Genomic DNA, 24,298 nt, shown 5'->3' on the forward strand with positions numbered 1-24,298 from the left:
TGCCAGCCACCTGGTGCCATTTGCCGTGTAACAGTTACAGTGTAGTAAGTGGCTCACAGGAAGTAAATATATGTGCAAGTTAAGGAACATTTACGTGGGCTTAATTATGTTTTGAATCTGTCTGAGAGGTGGGCAAACCATATTTACACATGTGTTTTTCTTCCTTCACCTAGTCTGGCTCCCTTGACATTTTAAAAAAGTAATCGAGGCAAAAGACATTTTTCTAGGCAGCAGATACAGTATGATGTGTAAGTGCAGCTGGGTGTTCACCACCAGGTAGGAGGCCCCAGACTTCTCCTCTTGGTCCCGCCACGTCCCTCACACCCACATTTTGCTTTGTCTTTCTCTCCTTCCAAGAGCAAAGGAGTAGGACCATGCAGTTTCCTCTGTGCTCAGCATTGAAGCAGCTTCTCCACCCAGCTGAGGCCTCAACTCCGTTCTAAAATTTGTGTGGAACATCTAAATCCAGAGCTTTCACACTGATCAGCCTTATTACTCTTCTTTAGCTAATGAGAGGTGTGAATCTCCAAGCTCCAGGAAGGCACAAAGCATTCATAAGTGCCTATTATATGTCAGGCTGATGAAAATGGTGATGAGTGATCTGCCTGGGCCCATATTTGGGTAATCTTCTCCTGCCCCTCCTTCATGGCCAATTTCATACATAAAATGTCATGAAATAAAAGGAGAAATTATGCAAATAAATTTAATATAAAAAGCAAATTAGGGAGCGACTAGCAAAATTATTAATTAGAACTCTGTTTATATTTATTGTCAAACTTCACCATTTGTTCTTGAACTAAAGGCCCTTCCTCCAGGAGAGCCTGTCATTGAGAGATGGGTTTGAATTTCCGAAAGTAGTTGTGAATTTCAGTTTTCCATTTCTTAGCAGTGACTGAGATTAAGGTTTGTTCCTTGCTATTAATCAAGCAACTAAGCATTTATTCTTAGAAATTGTTGTATTCCCTCATACCGTTGCTTGACTCCTTGGTTCCATTACAGCACCACAATTCACCCATTTCCCAAGCTATAATCCTGGGAATCATCCCACTGTCCCCCTTTTCCATTATAGCCACAGTCAGGCAATGAACAGGTCTGCTTGATTCTAACCTCTCAGTAACTTACATCGGCTTCTCCTTTCTATCCTCTGAGTATAGACCCCATCCCCACCTTACCTTGTGTAAATGGCCTCGGTGGCCTCTCTGGTTTACTAAATATATTCTGCAACTGCCACCTCCTGCCCCCCAAAGCTATCTTCCCAACAGAGTGATCTTTCTAGGTTATAAATGCAAATTTGATGATAGCATTCCCACACTTTGCTGGTTCTCCTTTGACTAATGAATAAAATTCAGTGCGGCAACCAATTACATTCGACCAATGTTTACCGACTGCCTCCTGGTGTTAGGGATTATATTAGATGTTGGTAATATAACCCCAGCAATTCCCAATTACAGTGGAGTGTGATTAGTGCTTTAATAGCTTACAAACTTGGGAATCTGCTGGATTCAAACTTACGTTCCTTAAAAAAGCCTATCAGATCCTTCGGGACCTGACTGTAACCAGTCCCTCTTTTCCCCAAGTATTTTGCATGATATCATCATGCCAAGCTATCAGAAATTCAGCAAACACTTTATGTTTTCTTACCCATATGCTGTGTCTTCCACCTAGAGACCCTCCATCCCTCTCAGTTGCATAATTCCCACTTGTCCGTTTCACATTCTGACCAGGCATCACATTTTCTTAGGCCCTTTTACTCTCTTGAACCTCTTACCCCCAAGCTGGGTTAAATATCCACTTCTGTGCGGCCATGTCAATTTAGGAATGCAGACGGTGTCCAAAGTAAGATGGTTCAACTTGTAAGTCTTCAACATTATGATGGTGTGAAAGCGATTTGCAAACCGTAGATGCTGTGCTTCAAATAGCCATACAGCCATTTTGTTTTTCACTTTCAGTACAGTGCTCAATAAATTACACGAGATATTCAGCACTTTATTATAAAATAGGCTTTGTGTTAGATGATTTTGCCCAACTCTAGGCTAATGTAAGTGTTATGAGGATGTGTAAGGTAGGCCAGGCCATGCTATGGTGTCCAGTAGGTTAAGTGTATTAAATGCATTTTCAGTTGGCAGTATTTTCAGCTTACGATGGGTTTATGGGAACATAACCCCATTGTAAGTTGAGGAGCATCTGCAACTCTATCAAAGGACTTCTCAGACCTTCTTTCAATTAATCTGTCAGGCTTTCCCCTCTGTATAAGTGTAGGCACCATGTCTTTCATCTAAGTGCCTTCCTCGCCCAGCATAGTTCTTGGCAGTAGCAGGCTCTCAGTAATCGTTTGTTGAATGAATGAAAGTCCCTGGTTCAAGGTGTTCTTAACTATGGCTTTCTTCTGATGGATACGAACCTGTAATTTATTTATGTGTTTATATATCCACTTATATGGGCTTAACTCTCAAACCAGTGCCTCAATACAGTATTTATTGTTCCTGCTTTTGCATAATCTTTCAAGAGATCATTTGCACTGAGATAGTCACACTACTAATTTTACAGAGTTGTATTATAAGATTAGTAGGTGTTACTTATTTAATCAAAAATACTTATTAAGCTACTGTAAACAAGGTATCTAAAGGCTCAAGGACCTTTAGATCCCCTGAAGTACAGGGAATCAATCTCACATAAGGGTCATCTCTGAAAATTACATATGATCAAAATTACATCATAGGTCAGCAAATTCTTTTATAAAGGGCCAGATATTAAATATTTTTGGCTTTGTGGGGCATATAGTCTCTGTTGCAGCCTCTAGTCTCTGATGATGTGTGTGGCAGCAGTCATAGGCAATATGTAAATGAATAGGTCTGCCCATGTTCCAGTAAAACTTTATTTACAAAACTATGGCTCAGGGCTATAGTTTGAGGACCCTGCCTTAAATTACAAGATTGTATGAATACTAAGATAACAATGTATGCAAAGTGTGGAGGTGATTTGAAGTAAAGAGAAATCACACATTTCACATTGCAAGAAATTGAGAATGAGTGGGCTAGAAAGATGAATTTGTTTTCACCAAAGTTTGGAATAGGATTCCAAAATACAGATGAGTAGATGCTATCAGGATCAGACAAAATTAGAAAGGCCTAGGGAATGTTTTGGTTAGTCATTCAAAAAAGTTTAAGACCAAAACATGGAGAGGTATTTTTGTTAAAAGCATCCAGGAATCTTGCAACCTTGGTGACAGTTTACTATTACATAAAGAGAAAAGATGAAAGGTATCTTAGAAAAACCACGCCTTTCTGGTGTAGACTGTTTTTATTGTCAGCATTCCTTTGAAGTCAGAGTTGATTTATTGATTATTTTGGGTAAACTTACCATTTAAATGCAAAAGAATGTGCTAAATGCAACACTGAAATATGCTCTCATTGATCTTTTATTCACAGAACTTAACTGATTTGTTTTTGTTTTTGTTTTGTTTTGTTTTTTTAATTCTAGCACCAATAGCTGCAGGAACTGGCCCAAATTTTTCTCTCTCAGATTTGGAAAGTTCTTCATACTACAGCATGAGTCCAGGAGCAATGAGGAGGTCTTTACCCAGCACGTCCTCTACGAGGTAATTTGATTGGCGGCTCTCAGAGAGATTATGCTGCATAGTTGCACACCTTGATTTTAACTTTGGGCCTGTTAGGCATTTAGTGATGTGCCTGTAGTAATAGATGATACCAAAATAGTGGGTTCAGCCTCAAAAGACTGGGGAGATAAAGCAAATGTACATGTAGCAGGAAAAAATACACACACACACCAGACAATAAAAAATGGTGGCTAAATTATGCGACATGGGCTAAAAATAGTTAAAGAAGGCTTTATCCAAAAAGCGTACCTTGTACTCAGCTCTAAATGTTGGTTAGGTTTGGCGCGATGAGAAGGAAAAGGGAATGGAATTCTGGGTGGGGTGAGAACATAAGCAAAGGCGTGAAGGAAGGATGGATAATGAACCTACGTGTTTTCAGGAAATGGAGGACAGGCTTGACTAGAGAAAAAGGCATGTGTTCTGGCTTGTTTGGCAGGAAGCAGACACTGGTCACACTAGTCCAGTCCCCATGCTCACAGCAGCCCTTACAACTTAGTCCCAGCTCTTTTACTACTGAGCCTCCAAAGGTCTCAAAATCCAGTTTATTGGAGTTGCCCTAAAAGATGAAACCTATTTGATATCCTGCTGTGAGATTATACAAGTGAATGCAGTCTGATAAGAGGTTGGGACCCCATTGCACTGGGAGACCTAAAAAAATGTAAAAGCTGGACGAGCACAACCCAATAATGATTCTGGGGTTCTTGATCCCCTAAGGTCACGAAGCCAAAAAAAAAAAAAAAACTGAAGCATTTTGCAAGGTCCTGTTGTCTCTAGATAACCTGTACCAGAGGGAAAGGGATTAGGCATTAAACCCACAGTATTCTTTTACAAATTGGCTTTAGCACTGGACTGTGACAACAAAGAAAAGAGTGGTGCAGAACGATCTTTAATGTTTGTGTACTTTGCAGAAAAACGTTTGACAAAGGTATATTCTGCCTAAAGCAAGTACCCGAGTTTTGTGATATAAAACAATGGCCAGATGATAGAAATTTTTCTTGGTAGAGACTCATTCTTACCTTGCCTTTATATATTTGAAACATTATTACTTTAAAAAAAAATCAACCTAGTCATTACTAATACCTTGAAGACAGTTAAAGAAACAGTTATTCCCTAAATATAACCACCATTATCCTACCATCATCTTTCATGTTGTTTTAAAAGTTCCCCTCTTAGTTCACTGTAGTATCAGCCCCTCGGAAAGGGGGGAGTATCAAATCCAAAGTATATTTATAATAGAAGAAAGAGATTATGAATACATTCGGGTGTTAATACATTTTGAGGATTTCTGATGTTTGCTGATGGAAAAGACATTGTGTGTAACTGCATTCAGTCAACATGAAAGAGCTTTGCAAACACTTGTGGGCAGTGATTAAAAGTTTATGGGCTGTTTGTTTTTCATATATGTGCTGTACATGTACCATGTACATCCCAAGCAGTGTCCCTTCCTGCCTATCTCTTTACACACTTCTCCAGCTGTGTTTTATTATCTTTTGTTGTGACTCGCAGAGAGAAAAGCTGGTTATTAATTTCATTTAAAAGGCTAGTGTCGTTCTCATATTCTGCAAATAACTAACCCTGATAAGGAGCTAATTATAAACAGCATCAGTAGTTAATAACTCAGTAATATGTTTGTTTTTCTCTCATTAGGCTTGTCCTAGGATTTTTTTTAAAAAAAAAAATTCTTTAAATACATAGATTCAGCAGAATTATCTGTGTACAGGTTAGAAAATGTGCCCAGAAGAATATCCTAGATTTACATACAGAAAAGTTCATCAATCGATCAATATTTGTTCATGCTGTACCAATATTAATTGGTCACCTGCTCTGTGGCAGGCACTGTATTAAGTGATTTACATACCTGATCTGATTTAATCTTCACAATAGTTTTACAACATAGACAATGTTGCCATTTAAACAGTGGAGCAACACAAAGCTCAGAGAAGTTAAGTAACTTGCCTAAAGTGGTAGTCCTAGTAAGCGGCAGAGTCTCCTTTCAAAGTTGGATCTGCTGGAACCTTAAAAACATGCTCTTTCCACACAGAATTCTCTTAGGAACAGGGCTGATTCTTTTAGTAGGAAATAATAGAATATGCGGCCCTAAGAAAGGAGTTTCTAGCATCTACTTTTCCCTGACACTTAGCATTTGCTATCTTGAATTATTCTTACCATCTTTTAGGTATGTACAGGTTGTGCCTCCCATCTGGAGTGTAAGTCCCTTGAATGAGTGTCTAACTTTTCCAAATCAGCAGTGAACATTATAAAATGCCAAAGTTATTGTCCTCAGCACTGTGCAGATAAGGTCAAATAAAAGGGGCTTTACAATCTAGTGGTAGGTACTGACAAGCAAATGGAAATGTTCAGTTCAGGATACTGTGAACACTCAGTAAAGCGGCATCTTGCAGTCTTATGGATATTGAGTAAGGCCTAAGGGCTTACACATAGCAGAAATTAAGCAAGTACTTGGAATTAAGGTAATATTCTTACCTTAATTTTTAGATAGAATTACTAGGGATACAAGAACAACTTCCATACACAAGAAGAGACAGTGTACCACTCCTTAGGAGAATATTTACCCTCTCTTTTATATATAGATCTTATTGGTACTTTCGTGTTTTCTTCAAATGTTTCTGGGAGAATAGAATCGGTATGTTAGAAAGTCAAGAGCAAGAAAAAAAAAATCAATGACTGATTCATTTCTAAAAGTAAGACAGTTAGATAAATAAATAAATAAGATTGATTAGTATTAACTATAAGTTTTGTACCCCTTCAGGGTAAACATCTGCAAAACCATAAAAAAGGTGATGTAAAAATTGGGATAAAATACTTTTTTTATTCCAAAAAAGTCATTAAGATAAACCAACTGTCAAGTTTGTGAAGTCAGTAAACGTAATCCTGGAAGCCCTCTACCTGTCCTTCCCGGCCTTACTAACTTTTTTCACTCCTGATCATTCCTCTTTTCCGTCCTGCACCTCCAACCTCCAGACACTTATCTTATGTCAGCTCCTTAAAGTCCTTGCTCTCAAACTAAGACGTTAGTTAATAACTACAGAATCTTTCAGCTTTAAGATTTAATACCTGCTTGGGGTATCTGCATTTTATTGGAGGGAACCGAGGATATCAAAAGCTTTAAAAACTCAGAAAAATATTAATAATGGGAGAATGATGGACAATGGAGTTGGCCTTTTGGGTTGGATTTCATTGAATCATGATGCTTGGATGAATCCTTGTCACGTACACTCACATGGTTGTTTTTAAGTCAATAGCCTAATTTAGCAGTTTGTTAGCATCTGTTATTAGCCAGATGCTATGGTACGTACTACAGATTTAAAAAGGAAAAAGAAAAAGAAAATCATTTTCCTTGAAGATTTTACAGCTCCATGAGCATATACAGGCCTCACCTTTTATTTGCCAGGGTACTTAAGGGAAATATTTATTATTTTCCAGTATGTATTCTTCTTATATCCAAGGTGATTTTAAGTGGCTTTCAATTTTAAAACACAGCAGATAATATTAAGTATGTAAATAGAGGCCAGAAACTATGTGAAAAGATAGGAGAGATTGTTATATCAGGAACCTGAACCAAGAGTTATGCTTAAGTTTAGTCTTGAGCTACCTGGTTGCCAAGGCAAGAAGGGGAAGCAATATATATATTGCTTATATAATTTGCATTTTTGAATAAAAGAAAACAGAGTAAATCTGTTCAAGGAGCCATATTTTTCTGGTTATATATTGTAAGGAATTTTTTGTGTATACCCTCTTATAAAGGACTATTAGATGTCATTGAAAAGTGCTTCAAATGGCTATTTTTCACTGAACTTCAAGGAAAGCCAAGGAAAGAATATTAAATAAGCTCTCAAAGGCTTGAGTATGAAGCTAGTGTGGTACAGTTATGTTACTTTCCTGTGGTCTGGCTTTAATGAGAATAGAACTTAATGGCTGAGAATACTGGAATGCCAACATTAATAATTAGAATTTCTTGCCTTAAATTGGGCCCTGCACATTTTTTCATTCAGATTGCAGCTATCATTTCTTAACTATCTCCCTGCCCCTAGGCTCCATCCCCTTCCTTTCCCTGTGCCTTTCTAAATCCATCATCTGTACAATTACCAGAGTCACTTTTCTAAAATACAACTCCTGTGTCACTCCCTGTTTAGACGGTTTCAGGGAGTCTCCACTGCTTATAGGATAAAGTCCAGACATACAGTATCTTCTGTATCCTCCACCCTCCCCTCTTGCCGCGCCCCTCCTTCCACTTCAGCCGCCCTCAACAGCTGGCAGTCCTCTCAATGTATCACACTTTACGCACGATGTTGCTTCTGCCTGATACGCACCTCCCTCCTGGGGGTGATGTTCAAAATATCTGATAACCTGTGCGACACGAGCATACCAGTTAGGACAGATGCTTCCTGCTGCGGGGCTGGGGCTAGGTCCTGGAATGCTCTGAGGTGCCAGACATTAACCCTTTAGGTTTGGGACGATGAGGGTGTCCTGGGGCAAAGAAGGGAAGAAAAGTTTGGAAGAAACGTATGGGGCTCGAGACAACGACAGTTTACCAATTGGTAAAGAAACGTTTCAATATTTTGAAAACCAAAATGGCTGCCCAAGCGGTACGTCAGCTGAATGACAGCCAACCTCTGCCCTTTCCTTCTTTCTTTCCCGTCTCCTCGACAGTCTTTTTTTTTTTTTGAGACAGAGTCTCACTCTGTTGCCCAGGCTAGAGTGCCCTGGCGTCAGCCTAGCTCACAGCAACCTCAAACTCCTGGGCTCAAGCGATCCTCCTGCCTCAGCCTCCTGAGTAGCTGGGACTACAGGCATGCACCACCATGCCCGGCTAATTTTTTCTATATATATTTTAGTTGGCCGGATAATGTCTTTCTATTTTTAGTAGAGACAGGGGTCTCACTCTTGCTCAGGCTGGTCTCGAACTCCTGACCTTGAGCGATCCACCCGCCTCGGCCTCCCAGAGTGCTAGGATTACAGGCGTGAGCCACCGCGCCCGGCCTCCTCGACAGTCTTAAAGACAGCTCAGGAGCCATCTCCTCTAGGAAGTCTTTCACGACTCCCAGGCCAGCCTATTGTTGTTTCCTTCCTCCATGGTGTGACCCACTGTGCCTATACAGGGTTCCATCCTAATACCTGTGTTTCTCTTTTGCACAGTCTTACTTCCCTCTCTGCCTCAGTCCATGGAGACCCGGGCCATGTTTGACTCTTCTCAGACTTAGCACTTAGCGCAGCACCTGGCACACAGGATGTGCACAGCAGATATTTGATGAGTGAAAACATTTTGAAAATGCTGTACCTGACACACAAGAAAGAGACTTCCCAACAAGCACTCTCACTAGCCATGAATCCACCCATTCTGACAACATGTCGGTGGCTTTCTCAATTAAGACAGCTAGAACGAGAATAGCAGCAGGGTAACATTTTACTACTCTTTCACCCCTGAAGCCTCAATTTGAGAGAAAAATTCAGTCCTTCAACTGGAGGAAATGAGATACATTCTGGAAGTTTCTCCAAAACTCTCTCCAAAAAACAAACATCCCTACCCTGGTGGGATAAAACTTCACTGTGGTATCTCTGTATAGAGGAAACGCATAGGAGTCATTGGGCCATGCTTTTTCCATGTCCCTCATTCCCACAGGGCAATGCCCTCCTTCCTCCTATTTTTATCTGTTTTGTTCACTGTTTTATCACTAGTGTGTAGAGCAAGACCTGGACTAGCTGTGCAGTAAATATTTTTTTGAATGAATACTCCAAATGGAAGATGGGCAAATGTGGCGGGAGAAAAAGAGGCAATCCAGTCTTTTCCTGAAGGGTCGTGAGCCCTGCTTTTTATCCTTGCTAAGGTTCCAGCAGGGATTAGCTTGACGTCTAGGTACATTGCTGATGGCCAGGCCCCAGCCACTGCCTGTGGAGACAGGAAATACGTGGGCTCACTACCAACACTTCCAGGTGGAGACAGGAGTGGGAGCCAGCCACCAGTTCCTCAAAAGGAAAAAGGAACAGGATGTGGCAGCGGCAGCAACTTGAGTGACAATAAAAATCAAACCCAGACACTTGGAACAACGCAGACCCAAGACTTTTTTCTACATCCAGTGACTCACCAACCTGAACAAGAGCCTAAAAAGAGCCCTAGAACTACAGAGTTGCCCAATTACTTCCTCCCTTGGCTTTCTTTCAACCAGAGGTGCCGCGTCCGAGCGAAAGGTGGTTTGTATTGCTCTTCAACATGGACCCATTTCTTGTTTCAGCTCCACAAAGCGCCTCAAGTCTGTGGAGGATGAAATGGACAGTCCTGGTGAAGAGCCATTTTACACAGGCCAAGGACGCTCCCCGGGAAGTGGCAGTCAGTCGAGCGGATGGCATGAAGTGGAGCCAGGTAAGCCAGGCAGGGGTGGCACGTGGCCAACGCTGGGAAAGCAGAAATGTGGGGAGGGGGGTCCCATGCGATGCATGAGAGTGAAGAAAGAAAGCTTAGGGTCGTTGACTTTTTCAAGATGAACACTCGTTTGCATTGTGATCCTATGGCCACATTGACAGAAGGGTGGTCTGCAAAGCAGTGATTCAACTGAGATGAACCACGGGAGAATTTTTGCTTTAGTTTTTTGAATTATCTTTTAGTAATCATAATAAAAATCTATCAACTTTTTCAGCTGAATTGATAACGTTAAAAAGGTAAATGGGTTCCTTGTGCTACAGTTTATACTCAGATTTTTATATAATAAGGATACTTTGCAATATTTTTTCCTATTACTGGATATCATCATGATTGTTTTTCTATTTAAATGGGACAATTGTCTTTATGCCCAGCTGTACTAGACTAAGCAAATGATGACTGCTGGTTCTAACCTCCTGGGGTAGTCTAGTTGTGTGGGTCTGGAGTCTTGATAGCAAAAGCTTTATGGAACTTTTATCAATATCTAATCCATGTGGGTAAGAGGGAATCTTCTCCAATGCCTTCCCAAATATGACAAGCCCAGTGGATACAGAGGATAGAGTGTGGGCTCTGGAATGGGAAGACAGAGTGTAATCCTGGCGTCAACTCCTGCTGGCTGTGTGACTGTGGACAAATCACCTAATCTCTCTGAGCCAGTGTCTCCATTTTTATAATCTGACAGTAGCAATAGCTATTTCAATGTTCTTGAGGATTAAATAAGGTAGCATTCACAACCCATCTAAGAATTATACCTAGCATAGAGTAAGAATGATAAAAATGTTCTCTGGCCAACCTTCCCCACTGCTGCCTCAGAGTAATTCCCTGCAAGAACAGACAAGCACCAAGAAAATCTCTGAACCCAACCCTTCCTCTGCAAATCTCAGCTCCCTTCTCTCCTCCTTATTTTTTCAAAAGCCAACCCTCAGACAGTGTGACTGACTATAAAGGTATGACACAAGGGAGATTTGGGAGGTGATAGTTCTTCATCCTGATTGTAGTGGTGGTCACAGTAATCTATACAAATGTTGACATTCACAGAAGTATATACCTTTCCCCCTCACCCCCAGTTAGTTTTACTGGATCATAATTAAAAACGAAACAAAACAAAACGAAACACCTCAAGCCCCACTGGCTGGGTCTTTTATCTTGCTCCCTTTATTAAAATGCAAACATTTCTCTCTGCCTTGCTTCTATTTAACACCTGATCCTCTCCCTCGTTCATTCATTCACTCACTCAACTGGGAACTTTCTCTGTATGAGGCATTATGCCAGGTTCTGGGAACTTAGGGATGCATGCGAAGGTTATGGCCCCAGCTTTCAAGGAATTCACAAGCCAGGGTGGGAAACAAACACATAAACAGATCATTATCCAGTGGTATAGGAAGTGCAGAGATGCTGATATTAGCCTCCGGTGCCTTCTTTTTCTAATTATTACCAACACAGCACTCAAGGTGTGGTGGATCTTCAATGAAGGTCACACATCAGCTGTACTCCACACTTGTGGAGTTTGCCTAAAGTGGCTAAGAAATAAACCCAGGCCTAAATGAGCATGAAAACGCTGACTACTCCTTGCCATTAACCGCATCGTCAGCATGACCTCAGTGTAGTGCAGATGAAAAGTTTATGTGCTATTAAAAAATTATAAGATGTAAAACTTCTTTGAACCCTTTCTGAAAGGCTAATTAGAGTCCTAGCCAATTTACCTGCTTCAGTGCAAATCAGAATCAAATATACATTTGTGCTTGATTATTGTATGCATGCATTTTTGTGCATATTGCAGCTGCTCTATTAGGTGGATGTACAAGAAGCTGCTCCTCCATGAGGCTGTGGTCCTTATGTGGACTTCTTTTCGGTATATTTGGGGGTAGTGGAGTTTGGTTTAATATAGAGTACTTCAACCTAGTGAATATTTTATTCAGAGTAATTCCTATTCCTCTCTGTACATTATGCAAATAATCATAAATTTTAACATCTGAATGCTTATGTCTTTTGTAGTCATTAAATAACTAAAGTTTAGTGGCTGAATCCTTTTTAGGAGATGTGTGTGTATGTATGTATTTTCTTCTTAAAGAATCCCCCACGATTATATTCCTCGACTGATTCTCCATTCTGTATCCCCATTTCATTAAAAAAAAAAAATGCAGTTTCATGGTATATGTTTGTGGGAGGTGGGAGAGGACAGTGGATAAATTTACACTTGGCCATATTCAGCATAGAAAGTCATAATTGAAACAGGGCCTGAGGGGACATTAAAACTCAACTGAAGGATGTTGCACATGTTCATGGTGACTTTGGTGTCATTAACTCACACCAGCCATTTTAAATGGATAATTTATGCTGCGAGATGGTCCTTTTTGGGGATTTTCCATCAAGCCCAATCCCCTTTTTGGCACAGAGAACACCTTTATGTTGTTCCCACACTTATCCAGGCCTGCATAGCTTTTCCCCAGGGGTACAGTTAATTGAGTAGGAGGCTTTTAGTGGTTCTCTCATGTAAATTACCTTCAGAAATATGTTGGGAGTTATGTATATCTGAATGCACCGGCAGCTTCTTGGTTGCCTACATTTGGGATAATTCTCTCAAACGAGTACTAAGGATACTTTGTTTATGCCTCAGATGTCACACAGGAAGTAAGACCTGTACTTACTCCCCGCTCAGAGAGCTTTGCATCTGTTTACCTGCCCTCAAATGCTTTTTCAGGACTCCCTGGCCAAAAGAGGGCTGAAGGTTGCCAGAAGAGACAAATTTCCTAGAGCAACAGGAAGACTTTGGAAAGTAAAACAAACCAGACATGCAGTAAATTACATGGGCTCTTTCAGATGTCTTTTGTAGTATCCTGTTCCCCATTAGTTATCTCAGCACTTTCAGTGCACAGCTCTTATTATCTGGAAAGAAGGGCACAGGAGATTAAAGATGATGTTAGTTTAAAAACATCAGACAACCTCAGGCTGACTTTTGCTTCTCTTACAATGCTGCATTTGTTTCTTCCACTTAGTTTCATTTCCCAGTTATCTAAAAACTGGGTTAGAGTCTAAGCTTTGAAGCTAATCATGAACTGATGAAATGAGTCTATGAAATTCTATCAAGCAAAAATGCATATACCATCAACTCTTATTTATCTCTACAAATGAAAAGTTGAAGAGAAACTGATAATGCAAATCAATAGGAAAGAAACCAACAGGCAGGTGCCTACATTGGGTCAAACCCTGCATGTTTGTTTCATATATGTGGTAAAAATTCTAGTTACAACTGAGTACCCTACGGGGTACCAAGTTTTTAAAAAAATTAACCTCCCTTAAAATATACAATATATAATAATTCTACCTCTACAGAGATGAAAGAATCATAAAAGGTTAAATGAGTTGCCCAAACCCACACAGATAGTAAATCTGTGGATCTGCAAAATTTGGTTCAAACCAAATCTGACTTCAGAGCATAAATTTTGTCTTCTATACTCAATAATCTCTTTTACTATCAATGTTTATACTTGCATTTTAGGGTCTCACGTCCTAGACTTGTACTTACGGTAAAAAATAATAATGAAGAACAGTAAATAACTCATCAGAAACAGCTGAAAATCCCCTATTCTCCTTCTCCTAAACCCTTGTCATACAGCCCAGTCCAGGGAAAGACTGTGGGTTATTAAATACACATAGGACACAATATGGAAACAAAGAGTATTAACTGTTAACAAAGTGAAATGTCTGTCATTTTCACCCATAAAATCATAATAGTCATTGACATTCAGGTCATCTTTGTTCAAATAATACTTCATCAGGGAGACCCTCAGTGATCTAAAGTAGCTGCTGGCTCTCTCTCTGTCATCCTATAATTCATAACCCTGCTTTCCATTCTTCATACCTCTTTCTGCTGTTTTTGTCTCTTTTCTCCCTCTAGGACATACACTCCACGAACAGCGGGACTTAGTCCATCTTTCCCACTACTGTGTCCCTAGCATCCATAACTGTCTAGCATGTAATAGATACTCAATAGGTATTGATTGATTGAATGAGTGAAGCCATGGAGCAGAGAGTTTTGGGTGTTCTCAATAAACTTGAAAGCAGAATTTGCTACCCATAATCCTCTCAGACTTGGCGTTTACTATATTTTCAATTTGGAGGCTTTCAGTCAAATCCAATTAGTAGCAAGTAGTAAGCAAAACGATCGCCAAGGCTCAGCCAGGAGCCCCATTGACAAGTAGTTGTGTACCAAACTTGATTGCAAGTATCCCTCACCTGAAAGGGTGTTCCTTTAAATGACTGAAACCTTTTTTAAAAATTAATTCTTTGTTACTTTTAAAGATAATTCTTTATTATGAGCTCTATAGTAAGAATTCCAACAATGAATCCTTTGTAGAACATTTTGTGTGTTTAGACAACCTCCCTGATTTACCTGTGAAAAATTTCAGATTTTCGTATCAAATTTTCTCTTATACAAGGGTAAGAAGCAACCATGTGAGACGCTTCAGACCCTTGCTACTCAAAGTGATCTGAAGACCTGCAACATGGCATTGCCTGGGAGCTCATTAGAAATACAAAATCTCAGGCCCCACCCAGACAGACGGAATTTTAACAAGCTCTCCAGGTGATGCCTATGCATGGGAGGGTATGAAAAGTGATGATTTAGGTTGCCCCTTTGTTCCTTTAGTTGGGCTCTCACCACTCAATACTCGTCTGGAAGCCACCTTAACTTTAAATGTTGTGTTCCCCACCACCTTACCTTTAAATATTGTGTTGTGTTCCCCAACCTTTCTCCCTATGTTGAGTAACAATGTCTTTAAACTATTCTAAGTAGGTAGAAATCTAACCTATTTTCAAACGGATCAGAGAAGATTATACTCTGAGTGACTCCAGATCCCTCTTTACGAGAAAGAAAATTCTCTTATATCTGTTTCTCATATTTCTCCAGCTTAAGGACCTGCTGCATGAAGAAGAATGGCTGGTTATCTAATCATTATAATTAAAGCTGAGCCTAGTCACTGAATCTTCACTCGGTGCTAACTCTATGCAGTGTACTAGAGTAGGTACAAAGAGGGCTCCACCAGGTTCCTATCTTCAAGGTCAGACCTCTGAGTTGCCTCAAGTGTCAGTCACTACCTGTAAGATGGGAACTGTTACTTCTGCTCCCTCTCTGTCATAAAGTTATGACAAATGAGGTAACCAAGGCCGAAGTCCTTTGTAAAAGTTAATGTTCTCTAGTCACGTGAAATATAATTGTTAGGATTATTGAGGGAGCCGGGCCTTACCCAGCTGACGGTAGTTGGAAGCAGACAGGGTTAAGTGTTGTAGGAGTAAAAGAAGAGAACTGTTAAATCTGACTGGAGAATTACGGACGATTTCCTTAAAAGGTGCCAATTAAACTGGGTTTAGATTGGAATCCAGCTGAGAAACATTCACGTCTCACTTGAAAGTGAGACTTTATGTCTCTTAGTTGTTAAATGGTTAGTGTGTATAAATTTAAGTCTTCTTCATACATCTTTCTTCCTAAGTTGCATGGCAGCTCTGCAGGTAGTCTGTAAACCTTTTTCGGGTTCTTTGTGTCTCCAAAATTGAGTACTCCAACCAGGGATCCACTGGGCTTCACAGATTACTGGGTTGAACCACTGTAAATTTCAGACCACACCTGCATTGAGCACATACATATCAGTCAATCTCAGCAGACCTGGTGTAGAGCTCATTTTTTATTGTAAAAAAAAAAAATAAAATTGTAGTATTTTCAGTGAAATTTAGTACTGTGTTAGAATATGGGCATAAGAGGCTATTTAAATTTTCTCCAATAGCAAAATATTCAAAATTCTAATATGCCTTCAATTATATTGGGATTACAAAACAATTAACAGACACAACTACATCAGCCAAACTGTTGGAAGTTCCAAGCAGTTCCATGAAAGTTTTGAAGTCAAATTTGATAAATAGTAAATTTAGTTATTTTCTTAAATACTTTCAGAGATAAACTTCTTCCAAAGAGTAAGTTGTTCTCATTTTTGAAGGTCAAAATTAAGTGCTTTAATAGCATGCCCTCTGTTCCTATCACAATTACTAAGAAACACGTTTTTAAAAACTTGTTTAAAAGCATCTGTCTTTAAACAAGATATTTTGGTAAACCTCTGGTCAACCAGTGACCCAGGGCACTTAGAACTAGGTTTCAGTGTCACCACTACTGGCAGCCTACTTGAATTTTGCAGACTTATGTTAGTTCATTGTTAATTTCAAATATCACATATTAGGTTCACTTGGATTCCCAAGTCTGCCTTGCCCTAATTTGACTGCCGACAGTCATTCATCAATCACAAGAGTAGAGGAAATCTACCAACTTACGCTTCTAGCTGAGACACATAGGAGGCCCATTATCAGTGCCAGGAAAAAGGCAGCAGACTGGTAACAATGGTACACTGATCATGGGCTCTCTGCTGCACTAGCAGACATTAGGGAAAATGATTGCATCTCCCACAATCTCCCGCTGTAGTAGGAATAGTCACTGTTACAGAACATTGCCATGGGATCAATGTCTTGGCTTTTCTTCTACATTTATGGAGCAGTAGGAAGGCATCATTCTGTGACAAGATTCTCTTCCATTATCTCTTTTTGTACTGGCACCTGCTTATTAGAGACTGGTGTATGAGGGGCATTGGTACTGTAACAAGGGGGTCTGTCCTTTAGTGACCCTTCTTTATCAGAGAAATTTCACCCAAATTAAGAGGTTATCACAGGAAAGCTGTCTTACAAAATGAACACTCAAACCATCCTTCAAAAATGCCCTTACCTTCTTTATCAAGGCTGTTGGGGTTTTTTGGTTTGTTTGTTTGTTTGTTTTATGTCACAAAAGGGCCTAAAACAACCCCTTGCAATTGGAGTCTGAAAGGTTACCTACTAGAAGAAGAGACATATTCTTCTCATATACGCATACCTGTACTGTGTGTGTGTCATCCACATATATATGATACAGCATGATCCAAAAAATTACTGTTTTTATTCCTGAAGCCTATTATAGTACCTGGCAACATGGTAGTCATTCAATCAATATTTGTTGAATAAATAAATAAATCATAAGATACAGACCACACATGTCTTATCTCATCCTTTTAGGAGGATGAAGTGCTCAGAAGGCAGAGTGCCGCGTACATTGGTTGAATGAATGAGTGTAGCTCCACTTGCCTCAAAGAACCCAGATGCGCAATTTTGTGAATGCAGAAGCTCCCAGGAAAGCAGATGCTGTATTTCAGCTGGTCTTGTCTGAATAAATAAATTACCCAAATCTCTAAATTTTTAATTTCATGTTTGAAAATGAAGCTGTGTAAATATCCTAGAAGGCGAGGAAGAAAGAGATGTAGCTTATCCACTAGGTGTGTATCTGAAATCTTCCTCCCTGCCCTGTGCCTGTCACCATCCTCCTCACAGCCCCAGTGGCTTAGGTAGCAAAGTGCAGGCTCATTATGTGGCTTGATTTAGCATGTTGTAAGGAGGAACTTTAGAGAAAAGTTTATTCCAATAAAAATCTTCATAGGCTTGCTAGGGAGGGAGACAGTAAGAAATAGAGTGTATTATAAAGAGGAAAAAGTACAAATTAAGATTAATAAAGTCTACAGTTCTTGTATTCTGCCATGAGCAAGCCTGAGATTTTTAGCAGACTACTCGGAATTTTCATCTCCTCATATGTAAACCACTGAGGACAATAAAACAGCCCTGCCTTCCTAACTCATAGCTTTGAGAAGATCAAATGAGATCCTAAAAACAAGAGCAGTCATTTATTAATCCCCAGCTGTGTGCAAAGTACTGTACATGGGACTATACATAGAGTATTGTTTAATATAATCAAAGTATACTTAATAAATCCTAAAGCTTTAAAGAAATATTATATAATTATGGGGGTAAATACCTTGAAAACTCTAAAGTGCTATATGATTTTATGATACTAAGGAATTTAATTAAAGATATATTGTACGTCTGTGTATATTATATGCAAAGCACTATGCAGGATGATAGAAGAATTATAAAAATAAGAAAGACTGAACTTGCCTTCAAAGAGCTTACAGCCCAGTGAAGGAAGACAGGGTAGCTGGTTAAACAGGTACCCAGTAGCTGTAATGTAAGATGTGAGTATGATGAGCATCATGTAAGTAAGGAGTTTATTCAATGGCCTAGACCACAATCTGTTATCTGTTTGAAAGAACTAATGCATCAGCCATTCCACTATTAAAGGAGCGGCAGTGAATACTGGCCCCTGTTTCCTTCCCTGCATCATATCAGAGTCTAATCTCACTGTATCTCTAAGAAGCACGTAGAGAGCTGACCTACTAGCAGTCCTCAGGAAGTGCACACACGAGGCAGTGCCATCCTGATCCAGCAAAAGATACAGTAGATCGTTCTGCACTCATGGACCCAAATCTCCCCTGCCTGAAACAGTTTTCTGATTTACAGGTAATAGATTGGGCAGAATTTAAGGAAATATTTGCTTAGAAGCAATAAAATTATTCTGAATAGAGATTAAATTCACCAAAGGATAAAATAACCAGAAAGTATAGTTGGAAGAAGAGAAATGAAAGATAAAAAAAGACAGATAAATGTATAGATAAATAGATCATACACCTAAGAGTTTACTGCGGTGTTTTCCTGCATCTAATAAATATTGGAATATGTGTAGAACTCAAATAGAAGGTAATTTTAACCTCTGATATAAAGAGAACAAAACATTTCTTTAGTGATCTTACTTCCTCTGTTCTATTTTATGAACACAATGTAGCTATTCCATAGACTCAATTGATACCACAATTTGATTAACAATAAAGATATGTTTGCTTGTATTTTGTCACTGCTGCTGAAATTTTAAATATGTAAGTGTTTTATAACTAATAGTAATAGCTAATGTTTATTGAGTACTTAGTATGGGCCATACATTGCTCTAAGCTATACATAAATATATGTATATGTGCATGTACATATATTCATTTAATTTCTAAAAAAGTGATATAGATCACCAGTACTACTATTTGCAGACCTATTTCCCTCTCGCATATGTTTTTATATTTTTCCTACCTACTGATGATTCTATTTAATGTTAAATAAGCAAGTATAACACCGTAAGTTTATATGGAAATAAAGTTCTGTCTTTTTTGGCTATCAGTGTTTTAAATAAAGTAGTTTTTTTTCATACTCCAGAATAAGAGGGTTTTACATGGGAAATGAGAGAAAGGGAGAAGAAAGAAGTCCTCTGGCAGATGCAGATCCCAGGAGTCAATAGCTTTTCGGCCTGTGCTGTGTAGCAGTTTCTAATGGGGCTGTGCACATCCCAATTGCTTTCCTGCTCAGCAGAGGATTACAATAATGCCTATTTATCCAACTCTATCCATCCAAGGATTTTAGATACATCATAAACTCATCAATTAATCAGAGACATGGCACCCATTTTGAGATGCTGGGTGAATTACATCCTAGAAGATTACGAGAAATGCTCGTGTTGACATAGTAAATCAGGGACTGTTTCCTGATGGATGCCTGAACAACACACCACGTACTAAAATGCAGAGGACTTTGTCCAGCGCTGATTCACAAAGTATGTCTCTCAAACGGGAGAAAACTTCTGGGATAAAAAAGTCACGTTATTTCAAAGTATCTCTTAAACTTGAAAAATTAAACGGAGTATAATGAGAAAGCTGATTAAACACAGTTAATGGCTTGCCTTTTCAGAGTAAAGTATTACCGACCTCCCTTTCTTAATAATTAAAAACCCTTCGAAACCTTTGGATTTTTAAATTCGTTCTTGATTCTCTGGTCCATTTGGAGTGAGGAACTCTGCCTCTGGTCCAGTGTGTTCAGCCCACTGTGGAAAACCGGCTTTACAGACAGCTGTGAATGTTCAGTGTTCATCCAGATAATACTCCTGCACTTCAGCGTTTTAATGTGGTCTGAGCATTTTATTGTCCTTCATTTTGAAGAAACATTCCAATCTCCAGAGATCTTCCACTTTGTATACATAAAGTTTTCATTTGCGTAGCTGGAAATGTACTCAAGTCATTCAAGGAATGGCAACCCAATATCCATTTCTAATCTGAAGTGTCATCTGTAGTACCAGATTATTCTGCCATGTTAGCTAACCCAACTCAGAAATCACTTCACTATGATTAGCTTCCAAGATTAATGAATTCTAGGATATCGTGATTACTTACGACTTAATGCCAGTCAGAATTTGCCATCTGCCATTCAGCCATTTCATGAACCGAGCCGAAGCGAGGGTTTATCAAAATGGCTGTGCAACATCTCTCACGTTTTAACACTCTTCAGAGACTTATATAAGCAGCACTTCTTGTTCTCATGTCAAAATACACGTGTAAGGATTAAAAGTAGCATGAGATGCTTAAGAATGCTTTACAGGGCCAGTTATTCTTTGATATTTATCACTTCATGATGGTGACACCTGCTTCTAATTTTAAGAGTTCTTTCTTCCAGTGGGTGATTTTTTTTTTTTCTCAGAAATCTTATCCTCAAAAGACTTAACTAGTAATTTTTCTCCTTTTGATGTGCTTGATATTTTTATGAGTTTGTTCATCAGCACTGAAGCCTTAACATGACTTTAGTTTAGAAAAAAAATCTTTGTAATAAATACTCATTATATTAGGTCACATAGTTTTTGCCCTAGCCACACATTTGAAGACTTTTGCGGAGCTATAATTTATTATAAATGCCATTATCTGCCACTTGGCCTACTTGATAGTTGCCTTCAGTTGACGAAAGCCATAAACATAGATAAATTCTTCCTTGTGGGAACAGTCCCGTAAATAACTTACATCCAATACCCATATTTGGTTGTCTTTCATGTTCAAGGGCAGAGTTGGTGGCAATTGTGATTTGAGAATTGGTAAGTGGAAGGACAGAAACAGAGAGGAACCTAGCTCTGTCTATGTAGACATACATGGAAACAGTCTTTTGGTTTGGGGTTAGCCAGCCCTAGTGGTAGTGCCCAACTTAGTTTGCTTTCTTGTTTTTATCTTGTATAAAGACCTTTTGCTCACAAGTGCTGGATAAAGTTCATCGCATGAGTAGAAAAAGCCGCAAAATATGGTATATAGCTAGCAACCCATTCTGATTGGCCTGTAGGGAGTTGTCTGTATAAAATTGGATCCTTGTGTTACGTTCCAAAAAAAGGTGTGAATATGAAGAAGAAGTGTTAAATCATGACTCCAGGGAAAATGTCGGCCATGAGCAGTTTTTAGTTTAAGTGAAAACCAAACTTTAGGATTTGGACAAATAAGACAAGGATAAAAAAGGGTGAATCATTAACTCCAATATAAAAGCATTATGATGATCAAGTTTCACCTAACTTGAATAAGACACTCAACAAAGACTGACTAAATGAAACTAACTCATTTACTTAATTGATATGCAGAACTCTGCCAAGCATTTACCCTTAGTGTCAAATAAGTAATTTTTAATAAAATATTTCCAAGATATGAAGACAGTTAAGAAAACAGCACGGTTTTTAATAATTGCACTCATAAGTAAATGGATCTATCATTACATTGTCACAAAGAATGACAGTGAGCAGAAACATCCTGCTAATCCTTCTTAGATAAGTATTTAACATAATTAGACATCATCTCTTCTGTTGAATGTAGCATTAATCATTAGAAGTGCAACTTTACACAGAGCACTTCTTTCTGCTATGTCATTGTTAAAGAAGCAAACTATTTTGTCAGATACTATGCTTCAGAAAATGACTCATGTAGTATGTGAGTTACATAAATACAGTTATTTCCCTTTCTGTTGTTTTTGTTTGTTTGTTTAAATAGTATTTAATAATAGGTGGTCTTTTTGCATCCATAAAGCTGCATTTGAGGTTAGTGGTTTTGCAAAATATCAGTATAATAAACATAATTGAACGTGAAGTATTTTTAAGCTTTGAAATGAAGTGTTTTTAACCTTTTGGCTCATCTATCTAAAAATTAACTCTTTTAGAGAGAGGTTTTCTTATAAGGAATGGACTAGAAGTTTTCTGCATTAAATTAGAGTAGTCAAGAGAGAACCTCTTTCTATGAAAAATTTGAGGTTAAAGTGATGAAATGTATTACCCTCTTCCAGCATCTGCAGGCAATACCTTTTTAAAAAAAAAATCTATTTTCTTCTGCTTTGTAGCTTCTAGCTTGAACTATGAACTACTGAATAGTTATAAAGTGATATCAGCTCGATTCATTGCACAACTCTATCTTCCCACTTTCTCGGTGACTCAAAGGCCTTCGCATGCAAAGAATAGGTTTATTGAAGGATGGCAGGCAGATTTCACTAACTAACAGGTGGAGGTCAAAGTAGTTTATTTGTGGGGATGAACAGAGTACAGAGATGAAAAAGCAAATGCTTTGCCATAATAAGGTTTAGCAAGAAAATGCTGACTACATCAAGCCTAGATTCTAGCTGACAGAACCTTTTCTAGTGTTTATTACTTGATTTCACAGTTCAAGCAATTTGAAGAGACCTAAAATTTTATTTCTTTTCCCCTTATGAAATGTTTCAATCAGTTTCACATTTTTACTTTAGATAAAGTGATGGGTGCTCTGCTTGTATCCAAGGAACGTTGGAGCTAATGGAGCCTAGTGCGGGCGTATCCCAAACACAGGACATCACAGGCTACACATCTTTTTCAAATTAAATTTTGCCAGTAGGATGCTTAAGCTCCAAGCTTTCGATCATGTTTTAGCTGACAGAACTGAACATTTTAGTAAACACTTAAGTTCACATCATCAAGGCTAATATTATATGCCAAGAAAAGTATCTGTAAGGGTATTTACAGATACCTTGAGTGCTGGGTTACCTCCAGCTCATTGGAGATAGAGAGGAAATGACTTTCATGTTTTTCCCTTTGTGCAATTTTGTATTTGTATAGGGCATATGGTTTGCTTTGGGAACATAAAAAAGGACACAATGTGCTAAAAAAAATATAAAAGTAAGGTTCACCTAATGTTGTACAGCATGACCAAAAGAGTAGCAAGTTATTTGGTATCATATAGACCAGAGCTGTCCAAAAAAACTTTCTGCAATGATGGAAATGTTCTGTATCTGTATTGTATAATATTGTAACCATTAGCCACATGTCTATTGAGCACTTGAAATGTGGCTATGCTGAGCAACTGAATTTTTAAATTCATTTAATTTGAATTAATTTAAACTTAAGTAGCTACATGTGGCTGGTAGCTACCATATTGGCCAGGGCAGATATAAACCAAACATATGTATGATTGAGTTTTTTTACTATTCAGCTGGATATCTAAGCAGAATGAATAAAACAGTAACTATATTATCATATAGTTACTGTTTATGCAAAGAAATAATTTGGTTTTTTCAGATATTTCTTTTTTATCCTTAGTCCTCCTGTGAATATGTATGTTTGCTGTGTTGTGCCAAAATCAGTCCTTCCCTTGACACATGAAGGGATGGGTTAGTTAGGGGGCAAATGGAACAGGTAGGGAATCTCCAACCTCTTGTACATGTATGGAGCATGTAAAATATTTTTTTTAATTTTAGTCCTGTCACTGGGGTGTCTGTGTTTACCTTAAAAAGGGAGGAAACCCCCTAATGAGTTAAGAGACTTTGCTTTTGGCCCAGCAACCAGATTTTTATATGACATTTTCTTTGTGTCTATTCTTTACTCTCTCTGGTTGTAAATTTTCACTCGCAAATGAACATTTGGAATATATTAGAGAACTCATCGTTTCTTTTCTCCTGAATAATCCATATAATTTTTACTCCATGCTCCCATTTTTTAAAAATTGAAGAAATCACTTGTGTCACCAAGCCATTTAAATTACCTGTACTTCTTTATGATGTGATAATTCTTTGGGGGGGTCCTTTCAGCTCATTTTAAATGGTTGCATATAGAGTAAAAAGGATAAACCTCAGAAGCTATATTAACTTTCATTTATCCTCTCCATCATAAAAATGATTTTAAAACATTTTTATTCACTGAAAAAGGCTAAAAGTCAGAATAGTCTGAATGTTTTACCTTTTTTATTGTTGAGTATGTTAATCATAATAAATTACACTAAAATGAACCCTAATGGATTTTATCATTAGGACACAAATCTGTGAAAAGTACAGTATCTTCAACTACCTCCTCACATCACAAGCGTATGTTTATACCCACAAGAACAGAATGGTCCCTTAACTGTGAGATTAATCTCTCCAGTCACAGCCTTTATTTAACATCCTGGTTAGAGATGATCTAATCACAAGGTGTAGCTGAAATCATTCTAGGAAGGTTT

At 38.5% G+C, this 24,298-nt stretch overlaps 1 protein-coding gene across 3 annotated transcripts in view; it reads left to right on the forward strand.

Moving 5' to 3' along the window:
- Window positions 1–24,298, forward strand: part of NFIA (nuclear factor I A) — a 544,742-nt gene that overhangs the window by 439,554 nt on the left and 80,890 nt on the right. For all 3 annotated transcript variants that reach the window (XM_069480076.1, XM_069480077.1, XM_069480078.1), the window contains exons 5-6: window positions 3,481–3,598; window positions 9,868–9,995. In XM_069480076.1, coding sequence (XP_069336177.1) covers window positions 3,481–3,598; window positions 9,868–9,995 — 246 coding nt within the window. The remainder of the gene's footprint in view (window positions 1–3,480; window positions 3,599–9,867; window positions 9,996–24,298) is intronic.

The sequence above is a fragment of the Eulemur rufifrons genome, chromosome 8 (genome assembly GCF_041146395.1).
Source record: "Eulemur rufifrons isolate Redbay chromosome 8, OSU_ERuf_1, whole genome shotgun sequence".
In the NCBI taxonomy this organism is placed as follows: Eukaryota; Metazoa; Chordata; class Mammalia; order Primates; family Lemuridae; genus Eulemur; species Eulemur rufifrons.